The 19,529-nt window shown below is 46.7% G+C and overlaps 1 protein-coding gene and 1 pseudogene across 1 annotated transcript; one reads left to right on the forward strand and one right to left on the reverse strand.

Annotated features, from left to right (window-relative positions):
* Positions 1-1,815: 1,815 nt before the first annotated feature.
* On the reverse strand, positions 1,816-13,872 carry LOC142844148 (ribonucleoprotein PTB-binding 1 pseudogene; annotated as a pseudogene).
* A 76-nt stretch (positions 13,873-13,948) lies between these two features.
* Positions 13,949-15,448, forward strand: LOC142844149 (sperm motility kinase 2B-like). The gene has a single exon (XM_075962445.1). It carries the CDS (start codon positions 13,949-13,951, stop codon positions 15,446-15,448), a length of 1,500 nt encoding a protein of 499 aa, XP_075818560.1.
* Positions 15,449-19,529: the final 4,081 nt, after the last annotated feature.

The raw sequence follows: 19,529 nt of genomic DNA on the forward strand, positions 1-19,529 counted from the left end.
GAAGGAGAAGGATCAGAACTCTCAGGCCAACCTTGGCTCAACATTTCCCAGTTGGAGGCTAGCCTGGGTTATATGAGTAATAAGCAAGTGGACCTAGAACCCATGTGATGCCCTATGCGTTAATCTCACCAGCTGGGAGACAGACAGAAGGATTATAAATGCAAAGCCAGCCCGAGTTACATGCCAAGTTCCATGCCTGCCTGGACTGTATAGTAAGATCCTGGCTCCACAAAACAAAACAACAAGGATTAGTTGAATATGGCAGCACATGCCTTTAATCCCAGAACTCAGAAGCAAGAGATCTTTGTGGGTTCAAGATCAGTGTATATATGGAGTTTCAGGACTACAGAAAGACCCTGTCAAAGCAATGACAAAAAACAAAATCAATAATTGATTGAGGGAAGAAAAGGGAGAAGGAGGTAAAGACATCACGCACTAGTTGAGTACATGTACACACACATGACCACACATGTTACATACATACACACACACACACAAGCTGGGGTGGTGGCACATGTCTATACTTGAGTTCTTCCCAAGGTCCTGCACATATGATGTCCCTACTGAAAAAATAAATAGATACGTAAATAAAAGAAAAGGTTTAAAGTAAGGACAGTTAAATGCACCATGGGATCCACTACATTATGGAATAATATGGATCTGGGAAGAGGAATAAAAATTTCTTAGCCAGCCTCGGTGGCACATGCCTGTAACTCTAACACCTGAGAGGCAGAGACAGGAAGATCAGAAGCTCAAGGTCATCCTCAGTTAAATATTGAATTTGAGGTCAATTTGGGTTTCAAGAAATCATCTCTCAAAAATAAATAAAACCTTGCAGTATTGGCCTCAGTTATTAAGTAGACACACCTGGGAAGACAGAACCTCAAAGAGTTGCCTTCACCAGATTGGCCTGCAGACATGACTACAGAGTGTGTTCTTCATTGTTAATTCATGCAGGGGAGCCTGGTCTCATTGTGGTGGATAATGTGATCCTGGGACAGGTGGTTTTGTTGTACAAGGAAGGTAGAAAGGCAGAGAGACAAAGCCAGTAAGCAGCCTTCACCCATGGTCTCTGCTTCAGTTCCTGCCTCCAGCTTTGAACCTCAGCTTTCCTCATTGATGGATGGTGAAGTGTAGTAAAGAACAAACCCCAGTCTCCCCGAGTTGGTATCAGTCATGGCGTTTATCACAGCAGTGGAAACCTAACTAGGAAAGACCCAAAATGTGACTAGACCTCTCAGCCATTTCAGTCCCTTGGGGGAGCCTCCCATTGACTATCACAACAAAGACCAGTATTTCCTGAGGATCTAATTCTCTACAGTGGTGCAACCACCCTAGAAGATTCCAGCCAGGGCTTGTTAAGATTAACCCCTTCTGGTCCTGACTGAAGGCAGGTTTTGCTGTGAGGCCACTCTACTTTGAGACCAAAGCAGGCTTGGTCCCAGCCATCCATCCCAGAAGGCTGTTCACATCACCCCTGAGAGATAAGCAGGGTCAAAGCACTGACAAGAGTCAAAGGTCACCTTCCAGAGCAGATCTAGAGCTGACAGTGGCTCTAGCAGATGTGATAACTCAAATGGACTCAACAGACATCGATAGAACATTGCATCCAAACAGAAAAGAAAATACCTTCTTCTCAGCACCTCATGGAACCTTCTCAAAAATTGAGCACATACTGGGTAACAAAGCAAACCTCAACAGATACAAAAAATTTGAAACACCCCATGCATCTTATCAGATCTCCATGGCTTAAAATTAGAATTCAACAGCAATGCTAATTCCAGAGCCCACAAACACATGGAAATTAAACAATGCTCACCAGCCACAGGTCTCCTTGCCTTCCAGGTTGCTGGATGAAAGCAGGCTATGTAGATTCAGGTACGGGTTCAAGGAGATGCGGTAGTCCTTTGGGGGCTCCTCCAACAGTGACAACCCAGGGGTGGTTGGCAGGGGCACATTGTCCTTCAGGAGGCCTCTAACAAAGACTGGGGCCTCAGAGCCCCACAAGGGTTGGGTGTGGAGTGAGCTGGAATGCTGGGGAATGCAGACTCATGGGCTCCCGGTCTCCCCAGAAGGGCCCAGCAGTGGTGGTAGTAAGGGATTGTGGCTTCCCTCAGCAGGTTTCAGTCCCAGAGCCAGCATCACCATCTGAAGACACCTCCCAAGGAGGGAATTGACAGGTTGGGCACCTGCCTGGAGGTACCCAGAGGGGAGTCTCCCAGGATCTCAGGTTTCTTCTGACTCTGGGTGTGCAGGGCTAACTGGAGCAGGGCAGTGGACAGGGTAGGTCCGCTGAGCCGTAGCATGGAGTGGGCACACCCAAAAGGCCCTGCTGGCCACTGGCACTTCATGCAGCAGAGGATTGAGCAGCAGTTGGAGGGAGGTAGATGGGCCCAGATTGTCCAACAGCTGCAGGACGTTTGGCTCAGGCGGGAGTCCCTTGCCTCGATTGGGAGCCATGGCCTGGGCAGCAATGAGTGCTGTCAGCATGCTGCGGCCAGGAGGACCTGGAGCACAGAAGGACACACGAAGGTGACTGCCACCCAGGGCCAGGCTACCTGCCCTCTGGTTCTGCAGCCTCTGCCATCTCTGCTGTCTCATACTCCAGTACTGCAAAGCCCCTCAGCTGCCCACCCTGGCCACATGGCAGGTGAAAGAAGGTGGGTATATCGACCGCGGACAGTGCCTGGTGCAGGGCATCCACGTCATTGAAGCCAGGTGGCAGATGGTCCACACAGAGGCACCGAGAGTGCAACAAGGCAGGAGACAGCGGCCCAGCATCTGTGCAATACACATACAGTGTTTAGGGGCTCAGTGGTTTGCACAGTAAATCAGCCTTGCCCTGGCAGCCGAGCCGTTCATCATGTACTCTGCAAAGCCATAGCCCTTAGAGTGGCCTGTGCGCTCTCTGTACACTACGAAGCAGCGCTCTAGGCTGCCAAAGGGCCACATCAGCTCCTCACACTGCCTGTGTCACGCTGGGTGGCAGCTTGGCCACACACAACAGAGCATCTGTAGGCTGCAGCTGAACTGACAGCTCCGGCTCTCGAAGCCGGCTCTGGTGGAAGCCTTGATGGCAGCTTCACCCTGCTCCCCTTCCAGCAGGGTCACGAAAGCTGTCCCTTTGTATTTGTCCACCAACTGTCCTTGAGTTCATAGTCGCTCAGAAGATCACAATAGCCTACTTCCTGGTTGGTCAAGTCTCCCGGAAGACCCCGGGTCAGTATCATGGCAGCGGTTACGGAACTGGCACTCAGTAAGTTTCAGGTGCTTCCGGATCTCTTCTGGTTCCAAGGACAGCAGCTCCTGTTCAGATGCTCATCGATAGGCGGTCCACAAAGTTTCCTCTTTGGCCTCCGCCTCCAGGTTGAGCAGCAGCCAGTGAGTCAAGAACTTTAAATCTTTGAAGAAAGAATTTAAAGAAGACACTAGAAGATGGAAAGATGTCCCATGCTCTTGGGTAGGCTAAATTTACGTAGTAAAAATGGCAATCTTACCAAAACCAATCTACAGATTCAAAGCCATGTCTATCAAAATCCCAGCAAAATTCTTCACAGACCTCAAAAGAACAACACTCAACCTCATATGGAAAAGCAAAAAGTCCAGGATAACCAAAAGAATCCTGTACAATAAAGGAACTTCTGAAGGCCTCACAATCCCTGACTCAAACTCTACTACAGAGCTACAATACTGAAACCGCCTGGTATTGGCATAAGAACACACAGGAGGACCAATGGAACTGAATCAAAGAATGGATATCAATCCACACACCTACAAACACCTGATATTTGACAAAGAAGTAAAAATATAAAATGGAAAAAAGAAAGCATATTCAACAAGTGGTGCTGGCATAACTGAATATCAATATGTCGAGGAATGAAATAGGTCCATACTATCGCCATGCACAAAGCTCAAATCCAGAAGGATCAAAGATCTCAACATGACACCAACCACACTGAACCTCATGGAAGAGAAAGTGGGAAATACACTTGAACAGATTGACACAGGAGACCACTTCCTAAATAGAACCTCAGTAGCACAAACATCGAGAGCAACAGTTAATAAACGGGACCTCCTGAAACTGAGAAGCTTCTGTAAAGCAGAGAACATGCATGGTCAACAAGACAAAATGGCAAGCTACAGATTTGGAAACGATCTTCACCAAACCCCCCCCCCCACATCAGACAGAGGGCTGTTCTCCAAAATATACAGAGAACTCAAGAAATTGGTCATCAAATGAACAAATATTCCAGTAAAAAATGTGATGCAGACCTAAACAGAGAAATCTCAACAGATGAATCTAAAATGGCTGCAAGACACTTAAGGAAATGCTCACCATCCTTAGCCTTCCGAGAAATGCAAATGAAAATAACTCTGAGCTAATATCTTACACCTGTCAGAATGGCCAAGATCAAAACACCAATGACAGCATTTTCTGCAGAGGATATATGGTGGGGTAAATGGTACACTCCTGCATTGCTGGTAGGAATGAAAGCTGATACAGCCACTTTGGGCATCAGTATGGCGATTTCTCCAAAAATTAGGAAACAACCTTCCTCAAGACCAAGCAATACCACTTTTGGATATATATATCTCCAAAGGATGATCAATCATACCACAAGGGCATGTGCTCAACTATGTTCATAACAGTATTATTTGTCATAGTCAGAACCTGGAAAAAACCTAAATGCCCCTTGACTGATGAATGGATAAGGAAAATGTGGGACATTTACACAATGGAGTACTACACAGCAGAAAAAAATAATGACATCTTGAAATTTGCAGGCAAATGGATGGATGTAGAAAGCATCATATTGAAGGAGGTAACCCAGACCCAGAAAGACAAATATCATAAGCACTCCCTCATGAGTGGACATAAAGCAAAGAAAACCCAGCCAATCATTCACAAACCAGAGAACCTGGACAACAAAGAGGACCCTAAGAGTGACACACAGGGATCTAATGGACATGGCAAGTAGGAAAAGACAACTCCTGAGTAAACTGTGAGCATGGGGGTCATAGGAGAGGGTAGAGGGGAGGGGGATGATGGGAGGGGAAGGGAGAAAATTATATCTCACTAAAAACGATAAATGATTGAAAAAAGTAGAGCTGGGAGTGGATAGCTGATCTTGTGGTTTGGTCTTGGGTTCGACTGCAGGACAAACAGGCAGTGGAGACATTTGGAGAAGGTGGGGTGTGGCAGTGAGGGACTGGAGGTCAGACGGTGACAACAATGAGAGCCTTAGCAGTAGCAGATGGCTTAATGCAGGTGGCAATGGCTGGTATTTCTGAGGCATGAGATCATAAAGACCTGGAACTAAGACAGCACCAACTGTACCAGGGTTTAGAATCCACATAGACAGAGACACAAAACAGAATTTAAATCATCAAAGTAGCCATGAGAGCTAAAGGAGTCTAAAAACACCCAGAAAAGTTACTTGGGAGTTGCCCTAGCTCCGAGGTCTGCTCTAAATTTTTCATTTGCATTCTCAACTATTTTGGTGGTTATTTGGTTTATTTTGGGAGGATTTCCCCCTCTACTTTCCCTAAAATATTGGCCCAGAACATCAGGTTTTATTGAAGAAACCACATGTGCCTCCCCTTTCAGGGGTGTGAATTCTGGGACCACTGATGGATTTTTTTCCTCTGATCACTTTGAACATAGCAACCCACTGCCTGCTGCGGTCCTAGTTTTCTGTCTGGTGGGAAATTGTATGAGGAGTTTATGGAGAAAATGTGACACAGTCTATTCTTCTCAGCCCCGTAGAAGTTAGTCACTTGCCCTGGAGTGTCCTGGGAAACAAAGCATTGCCACAGCATCCCACAGTCAGTCAGAGGCTACCATGTTACTCTGATCAATCTGAGTCTACTACAAAAGGAATTGATTGCTTTGAGGATGGATGTGATGGGTTCCATGAGCCAAAAGTCATGACAGAATGTTAGGGTCTGTGAGAAGTGGACCATGCTCCCCATCCACTAATAGATGGGTGTCAGTGTGTGCCAGGTGGAAATGTCAACTTGACACACGCTGGAGTAATCTGAGGAAGAAGGAACTTAACTATCTAATAGGTAAGTCTATGGGGAATTTCAATCAGTGTCTGATGTCCCTGGGTTGGAGGTCATGGGTGTATCTATAAAATAAGCTGTCTTAGAGAGGAAAGGAGAGCAAGTCAGTAAGTGGCTTTACTCCATGGTACCTGCTTTGGTTCCTGCCTCGAGGTTCTGGTCTTGACTTCCTGCCCTGACTTCCACTCATGGTAGCTTCTGATAGGAAAGTGAAAGGGAAGTAAAGCTTCCTTCCTCCAGTTGTTTTTGGTCATGATGTTTCTTCACAGGAAGAGAAAACAAGTATACAGTGTCCATACCCGTTGAAGGACAACATCCAGAGCCTGTTATAATTCACACGATTCCACCTACTGTGATTATTAAAGTGGTTTCTATTAGGGTTTGGATGTGTAATACCCAAGAAGGATCCTGTGTTTGAACTCTGATCTCTAGCATGTGGCCATGTTTCAAAGTTGGGGAAAACCTGGTAAATAAACCCAGAAGTAAACGGTAGGACAGGCGGTGTTGTAGAATATTAATTTAAGGTGTGTGACTTCTGTTTAGGTTGCACTTGTTTAACTCTGTGAAGCTGTGATGCTTTGCCTGTCTAAAACACCTGGTGGGCTAATGAAGATTTTAATGGCCAAACGTAAGGCAGGAGAAAGGATAGGTTGGTCAGTCACACAGAGAGTATAAATGGAAGGAGAAATCGTAGAGGAAGGAACAGAGAAAGAGCAAGAGAACAAGGAGAGCAGGATGCTAGGGTAAGCTATCCAGTTATCCAGACACTGAGTAATAATCAAAGAAAGATACACAGAGTGCTTTAAAAAAAAACAAAAAACTAAAAAGCCCAGAGCCAGAGGGAAAGGTGGACAAAATAATTCAAAGATAAGAAAAACTGGAAAGGAACAAGCCAAGCTAAGGCTAGGCATTGTAAGTAAGAAGAAGCTACTGTGTATAATTTAATTGGGAGCTGGGTGTCAGGTCCCCAAAAGAACAAAAGAATGAAAGAACAGAAACAATCAAAAAAAAGGGAGATATAGTGAATGCTAACTGGGTGTAACCAGCCTCCCCAGGCCCCTACGTGCCAACTGACCAGGGCAGCCTTCCTGTACTTAGGGACAGAATGTGAAGAAAACCAGTGATCTAAGCTAAGCCATCATTGGTCCATTTCTTGCTCTGACCTCACAATGACAGAACCCTGTTTCTTAACTGCTCTGGCTGAGGCTGCCTCCTCTCCTTACAGTTGAGAGGCTGATTTTCAGTTGAAAGAGTGATTTAGATAGAAGTGAGCTGGTCCCACTTGGTGGATATTCATGAGCTGTTGAATCTGAACACAGTGAGTTTCCTTCAAAGGTCACAGATTTGGGGTTTAGAGGTTTGTGTTTCCAGGATTGAAAATAACCATATCTTCCTTTCTTTCTTCCTTGGTCTGGGGTATAATTTGGGGCAATTTTTATTATCTGCATCAATTAGATGTTTACTCTATTTTAACCTTTAGTTTTAATATTTTCTCTGGGCTCATTCCTTCGTTCACCATTTTAAAACATCTGTTTACATTGACTCTACAACATGAGTATTCTCACAGCGACATTGATCTACACGCACATGGAAAGCTTTGACCACATTCCCCTGATCTCACTGCCTCCTGCCCACCCTTTTCAAGTCCCTTGGTGTTCTCACTTAATAACTCAGTCAGGTACTTTCGAGTCCAGGCCAAGTCATGTGGACTCCTGTCCAGAGGACTGACAGGCACACTGGATGGTGTCCTAAGGAAGGGCACAGATGGATGTCTGCCTGTGCTCTAGCAGAAAACCTCCTCCAAATTGGTTATCTTAGAATCTTTCTGGCAGTTCAAAGTCAGGGCTGGAGAGGGCCAGAGGTAAGAGTTAGATCCCATTTGTGATGCTAATGATGGAACAGGGGATTCAAGAACAGAAAAAGTGAAAGTCTGAAAGAACCTGTTCTTTGAGGAAGAGAGGAACTTCCCTTGGTGGGACATAGCACACCAGGTCCCTCCACCATCTTCTATCCTTCTGTGTGCCTGAAACTGGCCTTATGTGGGACGTTTTCATTTTCTATCAGGGGGCAGGGTGATTGCAGTACTAAAGCTCATGTGTTATCAGGCACGGTGTGGGGGCAATAATCATTTGGAAGCAAAGGATCAGTTCTGCTGGCCAGAGACCTCAAGGAACACGGTCTAGAACAAAACTACCTAGTGCTGGGATGTTCTGCCCAGCACTCCAGAGACCCACCCCAAATACCTGTCCTTTTGGAAAAAACAGGGGGACATTTTGTTGACAAGGACTGCCTTTATTTGATTATCACAAGCCTGGGCTAGAGGAAAACTCTTTCATCTCATCTTTTCTTTATTTTTCCAGACAGGGATCCTCTCAGTGTGGCTCTGGCTGTTATGGAACTTGGTTTGTAGACCAGGCTGGCCTGGACCTCACAGAGAGCTGCTAGCCAGTAACTAAGTGTGTAATGTTTGTACATACGATGCCCTAGGGGTGTGAACGTTCTATTGACAGAGAAGGAACGTCCTGCTTGAACTTTCGTAAACTTCCATCCAGTTTCTTTGGCTTATGCCCCATAGCTGGTTCTGCGTGGGTCCTGTGAGGTCCATTTAAAGGGTAAATCTGTTGATTACTTAGGTGAGGTGAAGGCAGCATAGCTTCAAGAACACAAAAAGGCTGAGTGCCACCCTCCCACCTCAGGTGTTGATGTCACACTCATGACACACTTGTGTCCATTGTGATGAGGAGCGGCGGGCCGCTTCCTGCCACCCGGCTAGCTGTGCCTGAAATAATTACACAGAAACTGTATTCTTTTAAACACTGACTGGCCCATTAGTTCCAGCCTCTTATTGGCTAGCTCTTACATATTGATCTAACCCATTTCTAATAATCTGTGTAACACCAAAAGTGCCTTACCAGGAAAGATCTTAACCTGCGTCTGTCTGGAGTGGGAGAATCATGGTGACTACTTGACTCAGCTTCTAGCTCCCAGCATTCTGTTCTGTTTACTCTGCCTACGTAATATCCTGTTCTATTAAAGGGCCAAGGCAGTCTCTTTATTTAACCAATGAAATTAACACAAAACAGAAGACTCTCCCCCATCATTTCCGCTTTTTCTGTTTAAACAAAAAAGAAAGGCTTTCACTTTAACATAGTAAGATTACATATAACAAAACTGTTATCAAGCAAGAATTACAGTTACGATATCTATTTTATCCTTTATCATAACTGAGGAAAACTATAACTATCTATCTATTCTTCAACTCCATCAAAGACTCCAGAAGCATATAATATTACCTAAGTAAATGAGAAGTAAACAACTTACAAAACTCTAGAAATCACAGAGACATCTCGCTGCCTGGACAGTCACCCAAAGTTCCTCTGTACCATTGGGGCATCCATCTTCGGCCTACAGGCCCATAGTATCCAGTGCCATTTCCATGAAGCAGGAAATTTCAAAGGCAGTTTAGTCACAATCTGTTGTGTCCTGCAGAATGTCTCACAGACTCTTTCATGAATCAGGAACCCTGAAAGATCATATCACCTTTAGGCAAGTTCAGCAGTCCTCTTTCTGCGGGTTCTTTGTGGCCAGTCCAGTTTATGCAACAGTCCAGGCAAGAGCAGTTTCTTGCCGAAATGGCTATCAAACTCCATGAGGAGTCTCTTCGATGCCCATCTTCCTCTTGAAGTAGATTGGTGCTGCCAGGAGCAGATGTGTCTCATTGTCATGAAAAGCCCTAAGTTATTAAAACATCAAATGCCATATTCTGCAGTCTTTGAAAGATATGAAGAATGTCTATCTAATTGAAATGTATCTCTATATATCTAGGAAATCTAACTAACATGACTACAAATTTGACTATTATTGATGATTATCCATTAACAACATATATACATTACATTTTTAAATGAACTACACAATCACAATACCTTAATCAAGATTAGAAATACATATACATATAACAAAATTGACCTTAAAATCCACAAAAATGCAAATTATTCATATCTCTATCAGTCCGTGCCCTGTGTCTCACAGCCAAGGTTACTTTTGAAGCACTGGGATCCTCAATCATGTACAAGACAAATGCATTCGTTTCCCTTCTGTTTGCTTTTGCTTTTTTGTTTGGTGAGAGAGTGTCTCCTGTACTACAGGCTGGCCTCAAGAGCACTGTGTAGCCAAAGATGACCTGAACTGCTGGTCCTCCTGCCTCAACTTTCCTAGCTTTAATAATTGCCATGTGCCGGGCCACAGCGGTGCATGCCTTTAATCCCAGCAATCGGTAGGCAGAGGCAGCTGAACCTCTGTGACTTTGAGGCCAGCCTGGTCTACAGAGCTAGTTCAGGGACAGCCATGATTGTTAAACAGAGAACCTGTCCTGACAAACCAATAAAAAAAAAGCCAAGTGCTCACCTTTATGAGACTTTTCATGTTTTTCTGTCAGTTTAATGGCCTAACCTGAATCTACCTGATTTTAATTACTATCTTCTCCCCAGGGCCTGACAATCAACACCTCACCACATAGGCTGAGGCCTAGCGGGATTTCTGGTCCCGCTGTTACCAGCTTGGCCACAATCACCAAATGTAAGTTTTAACTAAGCCCTTTTCTTCTATTTACCAATAAAGTCTTGGGAGTCAGAGCCGGGCGGTGGTGGCGCACTCTTTAATCCCAGCACTTGGGAGGCAGAGGTAGGTGGATCTCTGTGAGTTTCAGGCAGCCTGGTCTACAACAGCTAGTTCTAGGACAGGAACCAAAAGCTACGGAAAAACCCTGTCTCGAAAAATATGCAAAAAAAAAAAAAAACCTTGGGAGTCAGATGTTGGGGTGCTAACCTGCTAGCTCAGAGAAGCCAAGAAGCAACGAATCTACTTTCCTATTTGGACAGAGACCCAGCAAGAAAAGCATCTTTTCACTCATCCCAAACTAAAAAGACCCCGAATAGCTAAGTGCCTCCCTACACAATCCTGTGCATCCCTCTCTTCCTATATTGCTGGCTGGTTTGTTCTTCCTTGGCTAATTCTTGTCAACTTGTTGCCCACTCCACTCCCTGAGTTTCTTTGTTTGTCTTTTCTTTTCTTCCCTTCATTTCAGTTTGTTGAGACAGATGGATAGGTACGCCTTGCAGAGTGAGGTTGGATATTTATTTAGTGGATATGGAGGGAAGGGGAAAGAGGAGAGGAGCAGAGAGGCAGAGAGAGACAGAAACAGAAAAGGGAAGAGGAGTAGTAGGGAGAATGGAGCAAGGCAGAAGCGGCCTCTTCGAGAGGAGAGATGGGAAAAGCCACATTCTCCTGATCTCATTGCTTCCTGCCCACCCCTCTCAAGTCCCTTCATGTTCTTATTTTTTCACTCAGTCGTTCTGTACTTGGTGACAGAAGGGGAAGAAAACCCGTGAGCTGTGAAAAGCCACCATTTGTCCTTTTCTTGCTATGACCTCACAATGCCAGCGCCTGTGCCATCACATCACTGGCTGAGGTTGCCTCCTCTCCTTACAGTGCAAGCGGGTTCGTGAGGTGGAAAGTGGTTGGAGCTCTGTGCTGGTGAAAGAGACTATTTGGACTTTCAAGAGCTGCTGGACTCCAACATAGTAAGTTTCCCTCCAGCTTTGTTGCCTTTGATTGTTGTTGTTGTTGTTTTTTTGTTGTCTGTGTATTTATTCATTTTCTGGCTTGATTTATGAGCTTACTTTTTCATGTTTTTTTTTTACTCTGGTTATTGTGTGAGTGTATGGGAGGAGAATTCAAGACAGAAATTCTCTGTGTAACAGAATAACTCTGTGTATGGCCTTCCTGGAACTCAGTCTGTAGATATGGCTGGCCTCAAGCTAAAAGATTACCTGCTTTGCCTTCTGAGTGTTGGGATTAAGGGCATGTGCCACCGCAGCCCGGTAGTTTTTATATTTAAGTTGTGCATCTTGGGGCATAACTTTTCATATTATTATTTTATGTGTATGAGTATATTGTTTTCTTTCTTTGTGTGTACCAAGAGCCTCGCACCTGTGGAGGTCACAAGAAGAAGACAGATTAGCTAGAACTCGAATAACAATTGATTGTGAGCACCATGTGTGTTGGGCCTCGAACCAGGGGTCTCTGAAAAAGCAGGAGGTGCTGTTAAACACTAACTCATCTCTCCAGAACCTCTTTCTTTAGTTTTACTTCTTCATTTACTTTTGTTATGTGTTCTTTGGTTCCTTTCTCTTTTCTCATTTCAAGCCTTTCCTTGTTATGGCGTACCATATCATAGGAACAATTTAGTCCTGGCAATCGCAGGAACATCTCTAATGCATTCTGAGCACTTGATCATGTGATTAACCCACGCTGCTATGCTTTCTTCTCACACGACCTCCTCCACATTCCTAGGAGCCTCCTCTTATGTTGAGGACCTCCTCCTGCTCCCAAGTTCCACATATGAGAGAAGAAAAGTGACACATTTGAAGGACTGGCTTTTCCCATGTAGAGCGATCTTCTCTGGTGACAACCATGTTCTTGAGAGCCCCACAGTTTCATCCTTCTCTGTGGCCGTCCTTCTGTATGACTGTGGCACTCTTGCCCTTAATTCTGTTTCAGTGTTGTGTTGTCAGGCTAAATGCATAGAGCTATCCTTGCAAGGATCCTTGGGAGCATATTTTAACCGTGAAGTATGGCCTGACTTATGTGAATTTGGTGAAAAGTATTAAGTAGTATTATTAAGGACTTTACATCTATGTTCATCATGGAAATAGCCTCTATTATTCTTCATTGTGTTTTCCTGGTTTGGGCATGAATGAGTTTGGAACTACTAAGGACCTTTCTATTTTATGGAGTATTGAGGAACACTGACATTTGTTTTCAAGAGATTGGGAGGATTCATCAGTAGGTTTGCCTGCTCCTGGGCTTTCCTATGCAGTTTCCTTCCTCATAAATATTTCAATCTTGTTCTTTATCATGTCTTCTTACTTGAATTTATATCAAGAAGTTTCTCAATTCCATCCACATTTTCCAGTCCATGAGAAGGACTCTCAGGGTTTTCAAAAACAGATTTCTTTGGGAGATGGGTTAGCCTGGAGAAATAGCCCAGTAGTTAGGAACATGGACTCTTCTCGCAGAAGACCAGGTCTGCCTCACAGCAATCCCATGACAACATAACTTCTTGAAGTGCCGCACCTAGGGGATCTGTTGCCGTCTTATGTCTTTCCAGGTCATAGAAAGAAAATTAATCAAAGAGACTTATATCACTCTTTAAAATTATATATAGTACATGTGAGTGTACATTTAGGTGACCTCAAGTGTGTGTTTGTGTGTATACATATGTGTGTGTGTGTATATGTGTGTGTGTGTGTGTGTCTGTGTTTGCCCTTGAGATCGTCCACGCATGTGTTTGGATGCCCTCAGAGGGCAGAAGTGTAGGATCTCCTAAACTGGAGTCACTTGATCCGCTTGGCCTGGGTCCTGAGAACCAAACACAGGTCCTCTGCCAGAATAGTAAACCTTCTGACCTCCTGAGCCATCTCCCCACCTAGACACTCTCTGTTTTCAGGGTGTCTGTTGTCTCCTCAACTTCTCATGCATATGATTTTATTAGTATCTTGTCTCTCAATGAGTGTTCAGCTCAAGTAAGAGGATGATTCTCCTTCCCAATCAGTGGCTCGTAGCTTCTGCGACCCTTTGTTTTCTTCTCTCAGTTTCTGGGTGAATCCGGCCAACCTGACCTGTGTTATGTTCTGCTGTCCACTGCTTTGGAAGGTACTTCCTTCCCTTCCTGAGCACTACGTAGCTGGTTAGGTTGCCTGAAATATCTGTGACTCTTTTTCTCTTTGGAATGTAGGAATTCATAGTGATAAACATTCTCATTGGTGTGATTTAAACTGTTTGTTTAAAGTTCCCGTTGTGTTTCAGCGAGAACCTGGCCATGGAGGAGGTCAGAGAGACCCTCTACTGTGACAAGGAGACATTTAGCAGTATCTATCAAATGCTGACAACTCTGGGACGAGGAACTTTTGCCACAATCAAACTGGCCTTTCACGTGCCCACTGTCAGCTACGTGGCTGTGAAGATTCTGGCAAATGTGAATGGGGACTGCGCCCCGAACCACAATGAGGTTGATATAATGAGATCCCTCGTTCATCCGCATATAATCAGGTTCCTTCGGGAGGTGCAGACACGGGACATGACGTATCTCATAATGGATTACGCCTCCAAAGGGGACCTCTTGCGTCAGATTCGCAAACCGGGAGGCTTACAGGAGTGCGAGGCTCGAAGGCTGTTTGGACAGGTAGTACAGGCAGTGAAGTACTGCCACGACAACTGTATCGTCCACAGGGACATTAAGGCAAATAACATCTCGATCGACGCCTCTGGAAATGCCAAGCTCTGTGATTTTGGCCTGGCAGTCAGAGTTGTCCCTGGGACAAAACTAAAGACTTTCTGCGGCACTCTGGCCTACTGTGCCCCGGAACTGTTCGGAGTGGAGCCATACGATGGCTATGCCAGCGATGTTTGGAACTTAGGCGTGCTCCTCTACTACATGGTGGCCAGGCACCTTCCGTTCCAAGCGAGCTCTTCTATGGGGTTGAAGCAGCAAATTTTGGCTGCAAACTTCAGCGTTCCTCATCATGTCCCACTTGATATTTTCAACGTAATCGTGGAAATCTTCATGATCGGCCCCAACAGGAGGCCCACCATCAGTCAAATCCTGACGCGCCCCATGATCAGGAACAGCCAGGCACGGGCATCCATCCAGAGTCTCCCAGGCACCCTGAGCCCTAGCATTGTCGGCACCATGGCAGGTGAAGAAATAATTGAGTGTCTGGAAGTCCAAAAATTTGATCAGGCGATGGCCACATACCTGAGTCTGCAACACCAGGCACCCGGGGGAGACTGCTGCCATCACCAGGTGAAACCCACAACACCCATGGAGCCAGGCCTTGCCCACCTATCCCACCTGCGCTGTCCTGTGGCTGATTCCCTCATTAGCAGCAGCCCGGACAGCAGCAAGAGTTTCTCTCCATCGAAGATCGGGTTGTGTGGCAGCCTGACGGCGAGGGCCCAGACATCCTGCTCTCTGTACCACCCTCATGGGGCAGACCACAATGAGGCTGCAAATGATGCAGAGAAACTCTGCAGCTCGCTGGGGACGACTCTGCGTGTAACCCCCAAAGGCTCCTCCCTTGGGGACACACTGCTGACCACCAGACAGAAAGAGGCCATCAGCCATGGTCAGCCCCAGGATGCCGGGCCAGCTTCCTCCCAAAACCAGAGGCGTCACCGCTGGAAGAGGGTCAAGAAAACCCTTGTCAATGGCTTCCGACACCTATGTTGCTGCCTGCCTCCTGCAGAGAGTAACCATGCCTCCCGTGAGAACCAGGCTCCACAGTCAGGGGATCCTAGAGGCACCCACAGAACCAGGTGAGCACCTTTCTCACTTCATCTGATTTGTACTTTTCCTCCTGTCCTTTGTGATAAATGATGCCTGTGTCCACTTTGGCACACTGTGAGCATAACAATCTGTCCCTTCAGAAAGACCAGGTGTCCCCTGAAGTGTGACCTCAGGCTTGTTGAGCAACAGGGGGACAGCAGAGATGCTGAGCCAAGCAGGGAGAGGTGGGGGCAAGGCCAAAGGAGGCAAAGATTCCTTGGAGGAACATGTCGGGTACTTGGGCGCTGCTGGGCAGTGCACTAAGTCTTGTGTGTTTTGAAGTCACTAAGAGTCTCCTTCCTGTGCCTTTCTCTCTGAAGCCCCGAAGAGGTCGAGCCCCAGCTCCATGGCTTCTGAGCCACGGGTTGGGGATCGGTCTGGATGAGATTCAGACAGCCACTCTGGGGACCCATGCCAGATGCCCAGGACACCATCTGGCCACAGGCCCCTCCTGCAGAGGAAGAGCTGTCCACTCCAGAGAACATCTATCTCTCCAGGTAAAATCCCAGGCAGGAAGGGTAGGCTTCCCACAGGGTCTAGCTCAGTGTGGAGGACTGAGGTGCAAAGGTGCCCTAGGCTGTCTTGTGGAACAATAGTGCCTTGCCCTCTCCCCATGCCTGCGGGAACATCAGAAGTGGTGCTCTGGGTAGTGACTGACCTTTGCCCCATTTCTTGGCAGAGAACACGGTCTTCTCCATAGGGTGAGACTTCTCTCCCCCAAGGAGAGTATTCCTAGTCAGCCTGGCCTAAGTTGGGTTGCCAGGTTGAGAATGTGTCCTGCAAGCAGCCCTGTAGGACCGACTCCTCTAGAGGGTAGGCTCCCGCAAGAACCTTTAGCAGGAATCCCCACAAGTAATTCCAGCAGGTTCCATTGCTTGAGTCCTCAGACCCAAAGCTTGGGAAAATCTGAGCTGGGGAGTGAGTGACCCCAGGGCAGCAGAGTCCCCCTCTCCACCAATTCTGCCTTCCAGCTACTCACCTCCTGCCTCTGCCTGCTTGTTCCTTCAAGGCCACCATTCTCATCAGTGACAACTAGCTCCTGCACTTAACACCATGTGCCACACCCTGAGGGACTGGTAGGTGTCAGAGTTAAACCTGAAAACCTAATGAGGGGTCAGCATCCTGCTGTGCCTCCTGCCTCCAACTTGCCTGAGTCTGCCTGAATCTGCACTGGCCAGTGAAATTCTTTAAGAAGGCTTCTGTTTTTCCCAGCCTTTTAAAGGTGAGCAGGCTTTTCCACTTCTTTTGGAGGTGGGTGGGGTGTGCTTCCGGGAAGCTGCCTCATCCATGCCACAGTCACATTGGTAAAATCTCATCTCGTGTTTTTTCTGCCTAGACCTTGCCAAACTGTGACAGCAAGAGACCCAGAGAAGACTGTGCGACTGGTGTGGTGGTCCATCTCTCCAGCTGTCTTCCTCATTAGAACCATCCTGGGTATCTTCTATATTCAAGAATGTGTCCCAGCATTCAGCGCAGGTCGTTGTGATGGCGGATACCCCGGCCTCTGGTGTCACTCTGTTCTCCTGCCCCCCCAAATTTTATGGCGATATCTCCAGACTCGGATCCCCCTCGTTTCTCCTTGGAGCGCTGCGGTTTCAAGATACAGAAGTGTGGCTTATCCGAGCCCCTCCAGACTTTGCCCCACAGTGGTGAGTGGTCACTCTCACCCCACCCACTGGGAGTATCACCCCCCACACACACACTGGAAACTGAACCCACCCCACACTGTGAACCTAGAACTGTAGACAGCATTTCTAATAACTCGGGGAATCAGCCACATTCTGTCCAACCCAGGCTGGTTTCTTAAGTCCCAGCATCGTCTAGCCTCAGTTTCTTGAGTCTGGAACTACAAGTGGGTGTCACATGTTCTTTTGTTTTGGAGAATCATTTTTAATTTGTTTGTTTGTTTGTTTCTTTTTCATGACAGGGTTTCTCTGTAGCTTTGGAGTCTGTCCTGCTGTCCTGGAACTAGCTCTTTTAGACCAGGCTGGCCCTGAAATCACCTGCCTCCCGAGTGCTAGCACTGAAGGCGAGCACAGCCACCACTGCCTGGCTTTGTTTTGGAGAATCTTACCATCCTATGCAGCAGTTAAACTCGGATCTTTCTGCTTCTACCTCCCAATGGCAGCTACCGAGCCCAATATTATACAATGCTGGTGATGAAATCCAGGGCCCATTCATACTAGGCACAAACTCCATATCTGAGCCTCGTCCCTCGCTCGCCTGCCTTAAACATTACTTAGCCATTAACGATGGGGATTAGATTTAATGTCAGCACTCAGGAGACTGAGGCATGGAAATGGTAGGCTTCGCGGCCAGCATGAGATAGGGAATACCAAGCTAGCATCACACACAGAGGGTCTGTCTCAAGAAACAGTCAGGAGCCGGGTAAAGCCAGGTCGTGATGGTGCAGCACATGGGAGGCAAGGGCGGGTGGATCTCCGAGTTCCCTCCCAGCCTGGTCTACAGAGTGCGTTCCAGGACAGCCAGGGCTACACAGAGAAGCCCTGTTTTGAAAAGCAAATATTAAAAAACGAAGCAAGCAAGCCAGGAACGGTGGCACGTGTCTGTTTTCAGTACCTGGGAGGTGATGCATGCTGATCAGGAGTTCTAGGCCTCACCCAAGCCCCACACAACAGAAGTTAGTTGAGACCAAACTCAGTGTTTAGCACCCTAGCCTAGAAAAGCTGCTTCTAGCCCCGGCCTCCCGCTTTGCAAAGGATCTAGCCAGCCTCTGCTTTCTCCCTTTCTTTCCTCAGCCGCAATGGGTGGCATGTGCCCCTCTCTGGCTCTAAGACTGTTAAGGGCAAACTGGATGGCAAGAGGTGGTGATGCAGGGTCCTTACTGGCAGCCCTCAAGCTGGAGAAGCCACCTTGCTGGCATCGTCAAGAGAGGTGGGAGGAAGACTCACTTGCCTTTTGTAGAGTTCTTCAACCCTGTCCTTGTCTGTTCCCCCTCACTGCCGACTGTCTGTACCTTGTACTCATGGTCGTCTATTTTCTTTGCGAAAGCATATGACTCTTAAACCCCACAATGGCATATCTATTGGTTCCTTCTAACGAAGAATCCTTTCTTTTTCTCTCCTCTTGTTTGGACTCCGGTTTACTGTATGTAGTCCCGGCTGCCAAGGACCGTCGATCCTCCTGCCCTCAGCCAACTGAGTGTAGGTGGTATAGGTATGTAACTTGTCTCAGTGTATTTTAGAAGTTTTACTTTTTAAATCATCTATGTAGGGATGGATATCCTTCATATTTTAATCCTTCTGCCTCTGCGTACAAATGTAGGGATTACAGGAATTCCACACCAAGCCTGGTTTTTTGGTTCTGAAAACCAAACCCATGTTTCTGCTTGGTGAGGAAGAGTTACCCTAACTGAGTCACACCTAGAACTCAGGCAGGCTAGCCTCAGACTAGGTATTTCTCTCTGTAGCTGAGAAATACCTCCTGATGGAACTGAAGATCTTACACATTGACCCTGATTTCTCTCTCCCCTCTCTTTCTCTCTCTCTTTCTCTCTCTCTCTCTCTCTCTCTCTCTCTCTCTCTCTCTCTCTCTCTCTTTTAGCCTTTCTAGATGACCTGTTTTTCTGACGGAGAGTCTTTAGAAGTTGCACACACAAGGGGTGTAGCTGGACGCCACTCTTCTTCTGAAGCTAGTGAGCTGTGTTCTTTGTGGGGGAGGAAGAGCAGGCTGTCCCAGTCATGTATCATCTCAGAGTCCCCAGACTCTCCCCTGTGTATCCAGGCAGCGTTGAAGGTATGTTCTGACCAGAAGCCCTCGAGTCGCCCGCAACTAACTCCCTATGCACCTGCGTGAAACAAAATGGAAGTCACCAGCCCTAACCAGCCCATGTCCCGACCTCAGGCTGATTAAACTAGGAAGATGGAGCCTCACCCCCACTGCTTGAAGGTTTAGTCACCTCACCCCTTGGGGCAATCTCCTATCCCTCACATTTAGACAGTTCTAGGGAGTTTGTGGATTTGTCTTAAAACTAGATGATAGAGCTAGGGTGAAGGTGTATGCCTATAATCCCAGGACTCTAGAGGTTTAGTCTAGTGACTAGCCATAAATTCAA

Source organism: Microtus pennsylvanicus, chromosome 2 (genome assembly GCF_037038515.1).
Source record: "Microtus pennsylvanicus isolate mMicPen1 chromosome 2, mMicPen1.hap1, whole genome shotgun sequence".
Taxonomy (NCBI): domain Eukaryota; kingdom Metazoa; phylum Chordata; class Mammalia; order Rodentia; family Cricetidae; genus Microtus; species Microtus pennsylvanicus.

What these genes read in the sequence shown, in the direction of transcription:
- LOC142844149 (XM_075962445.1), top strand. Translation starts at nt 13,949, where the DNA reads ATGGAGGAGGTCAGAGAGACCCTCTACTGTGACAAGGAGACATTTAGC.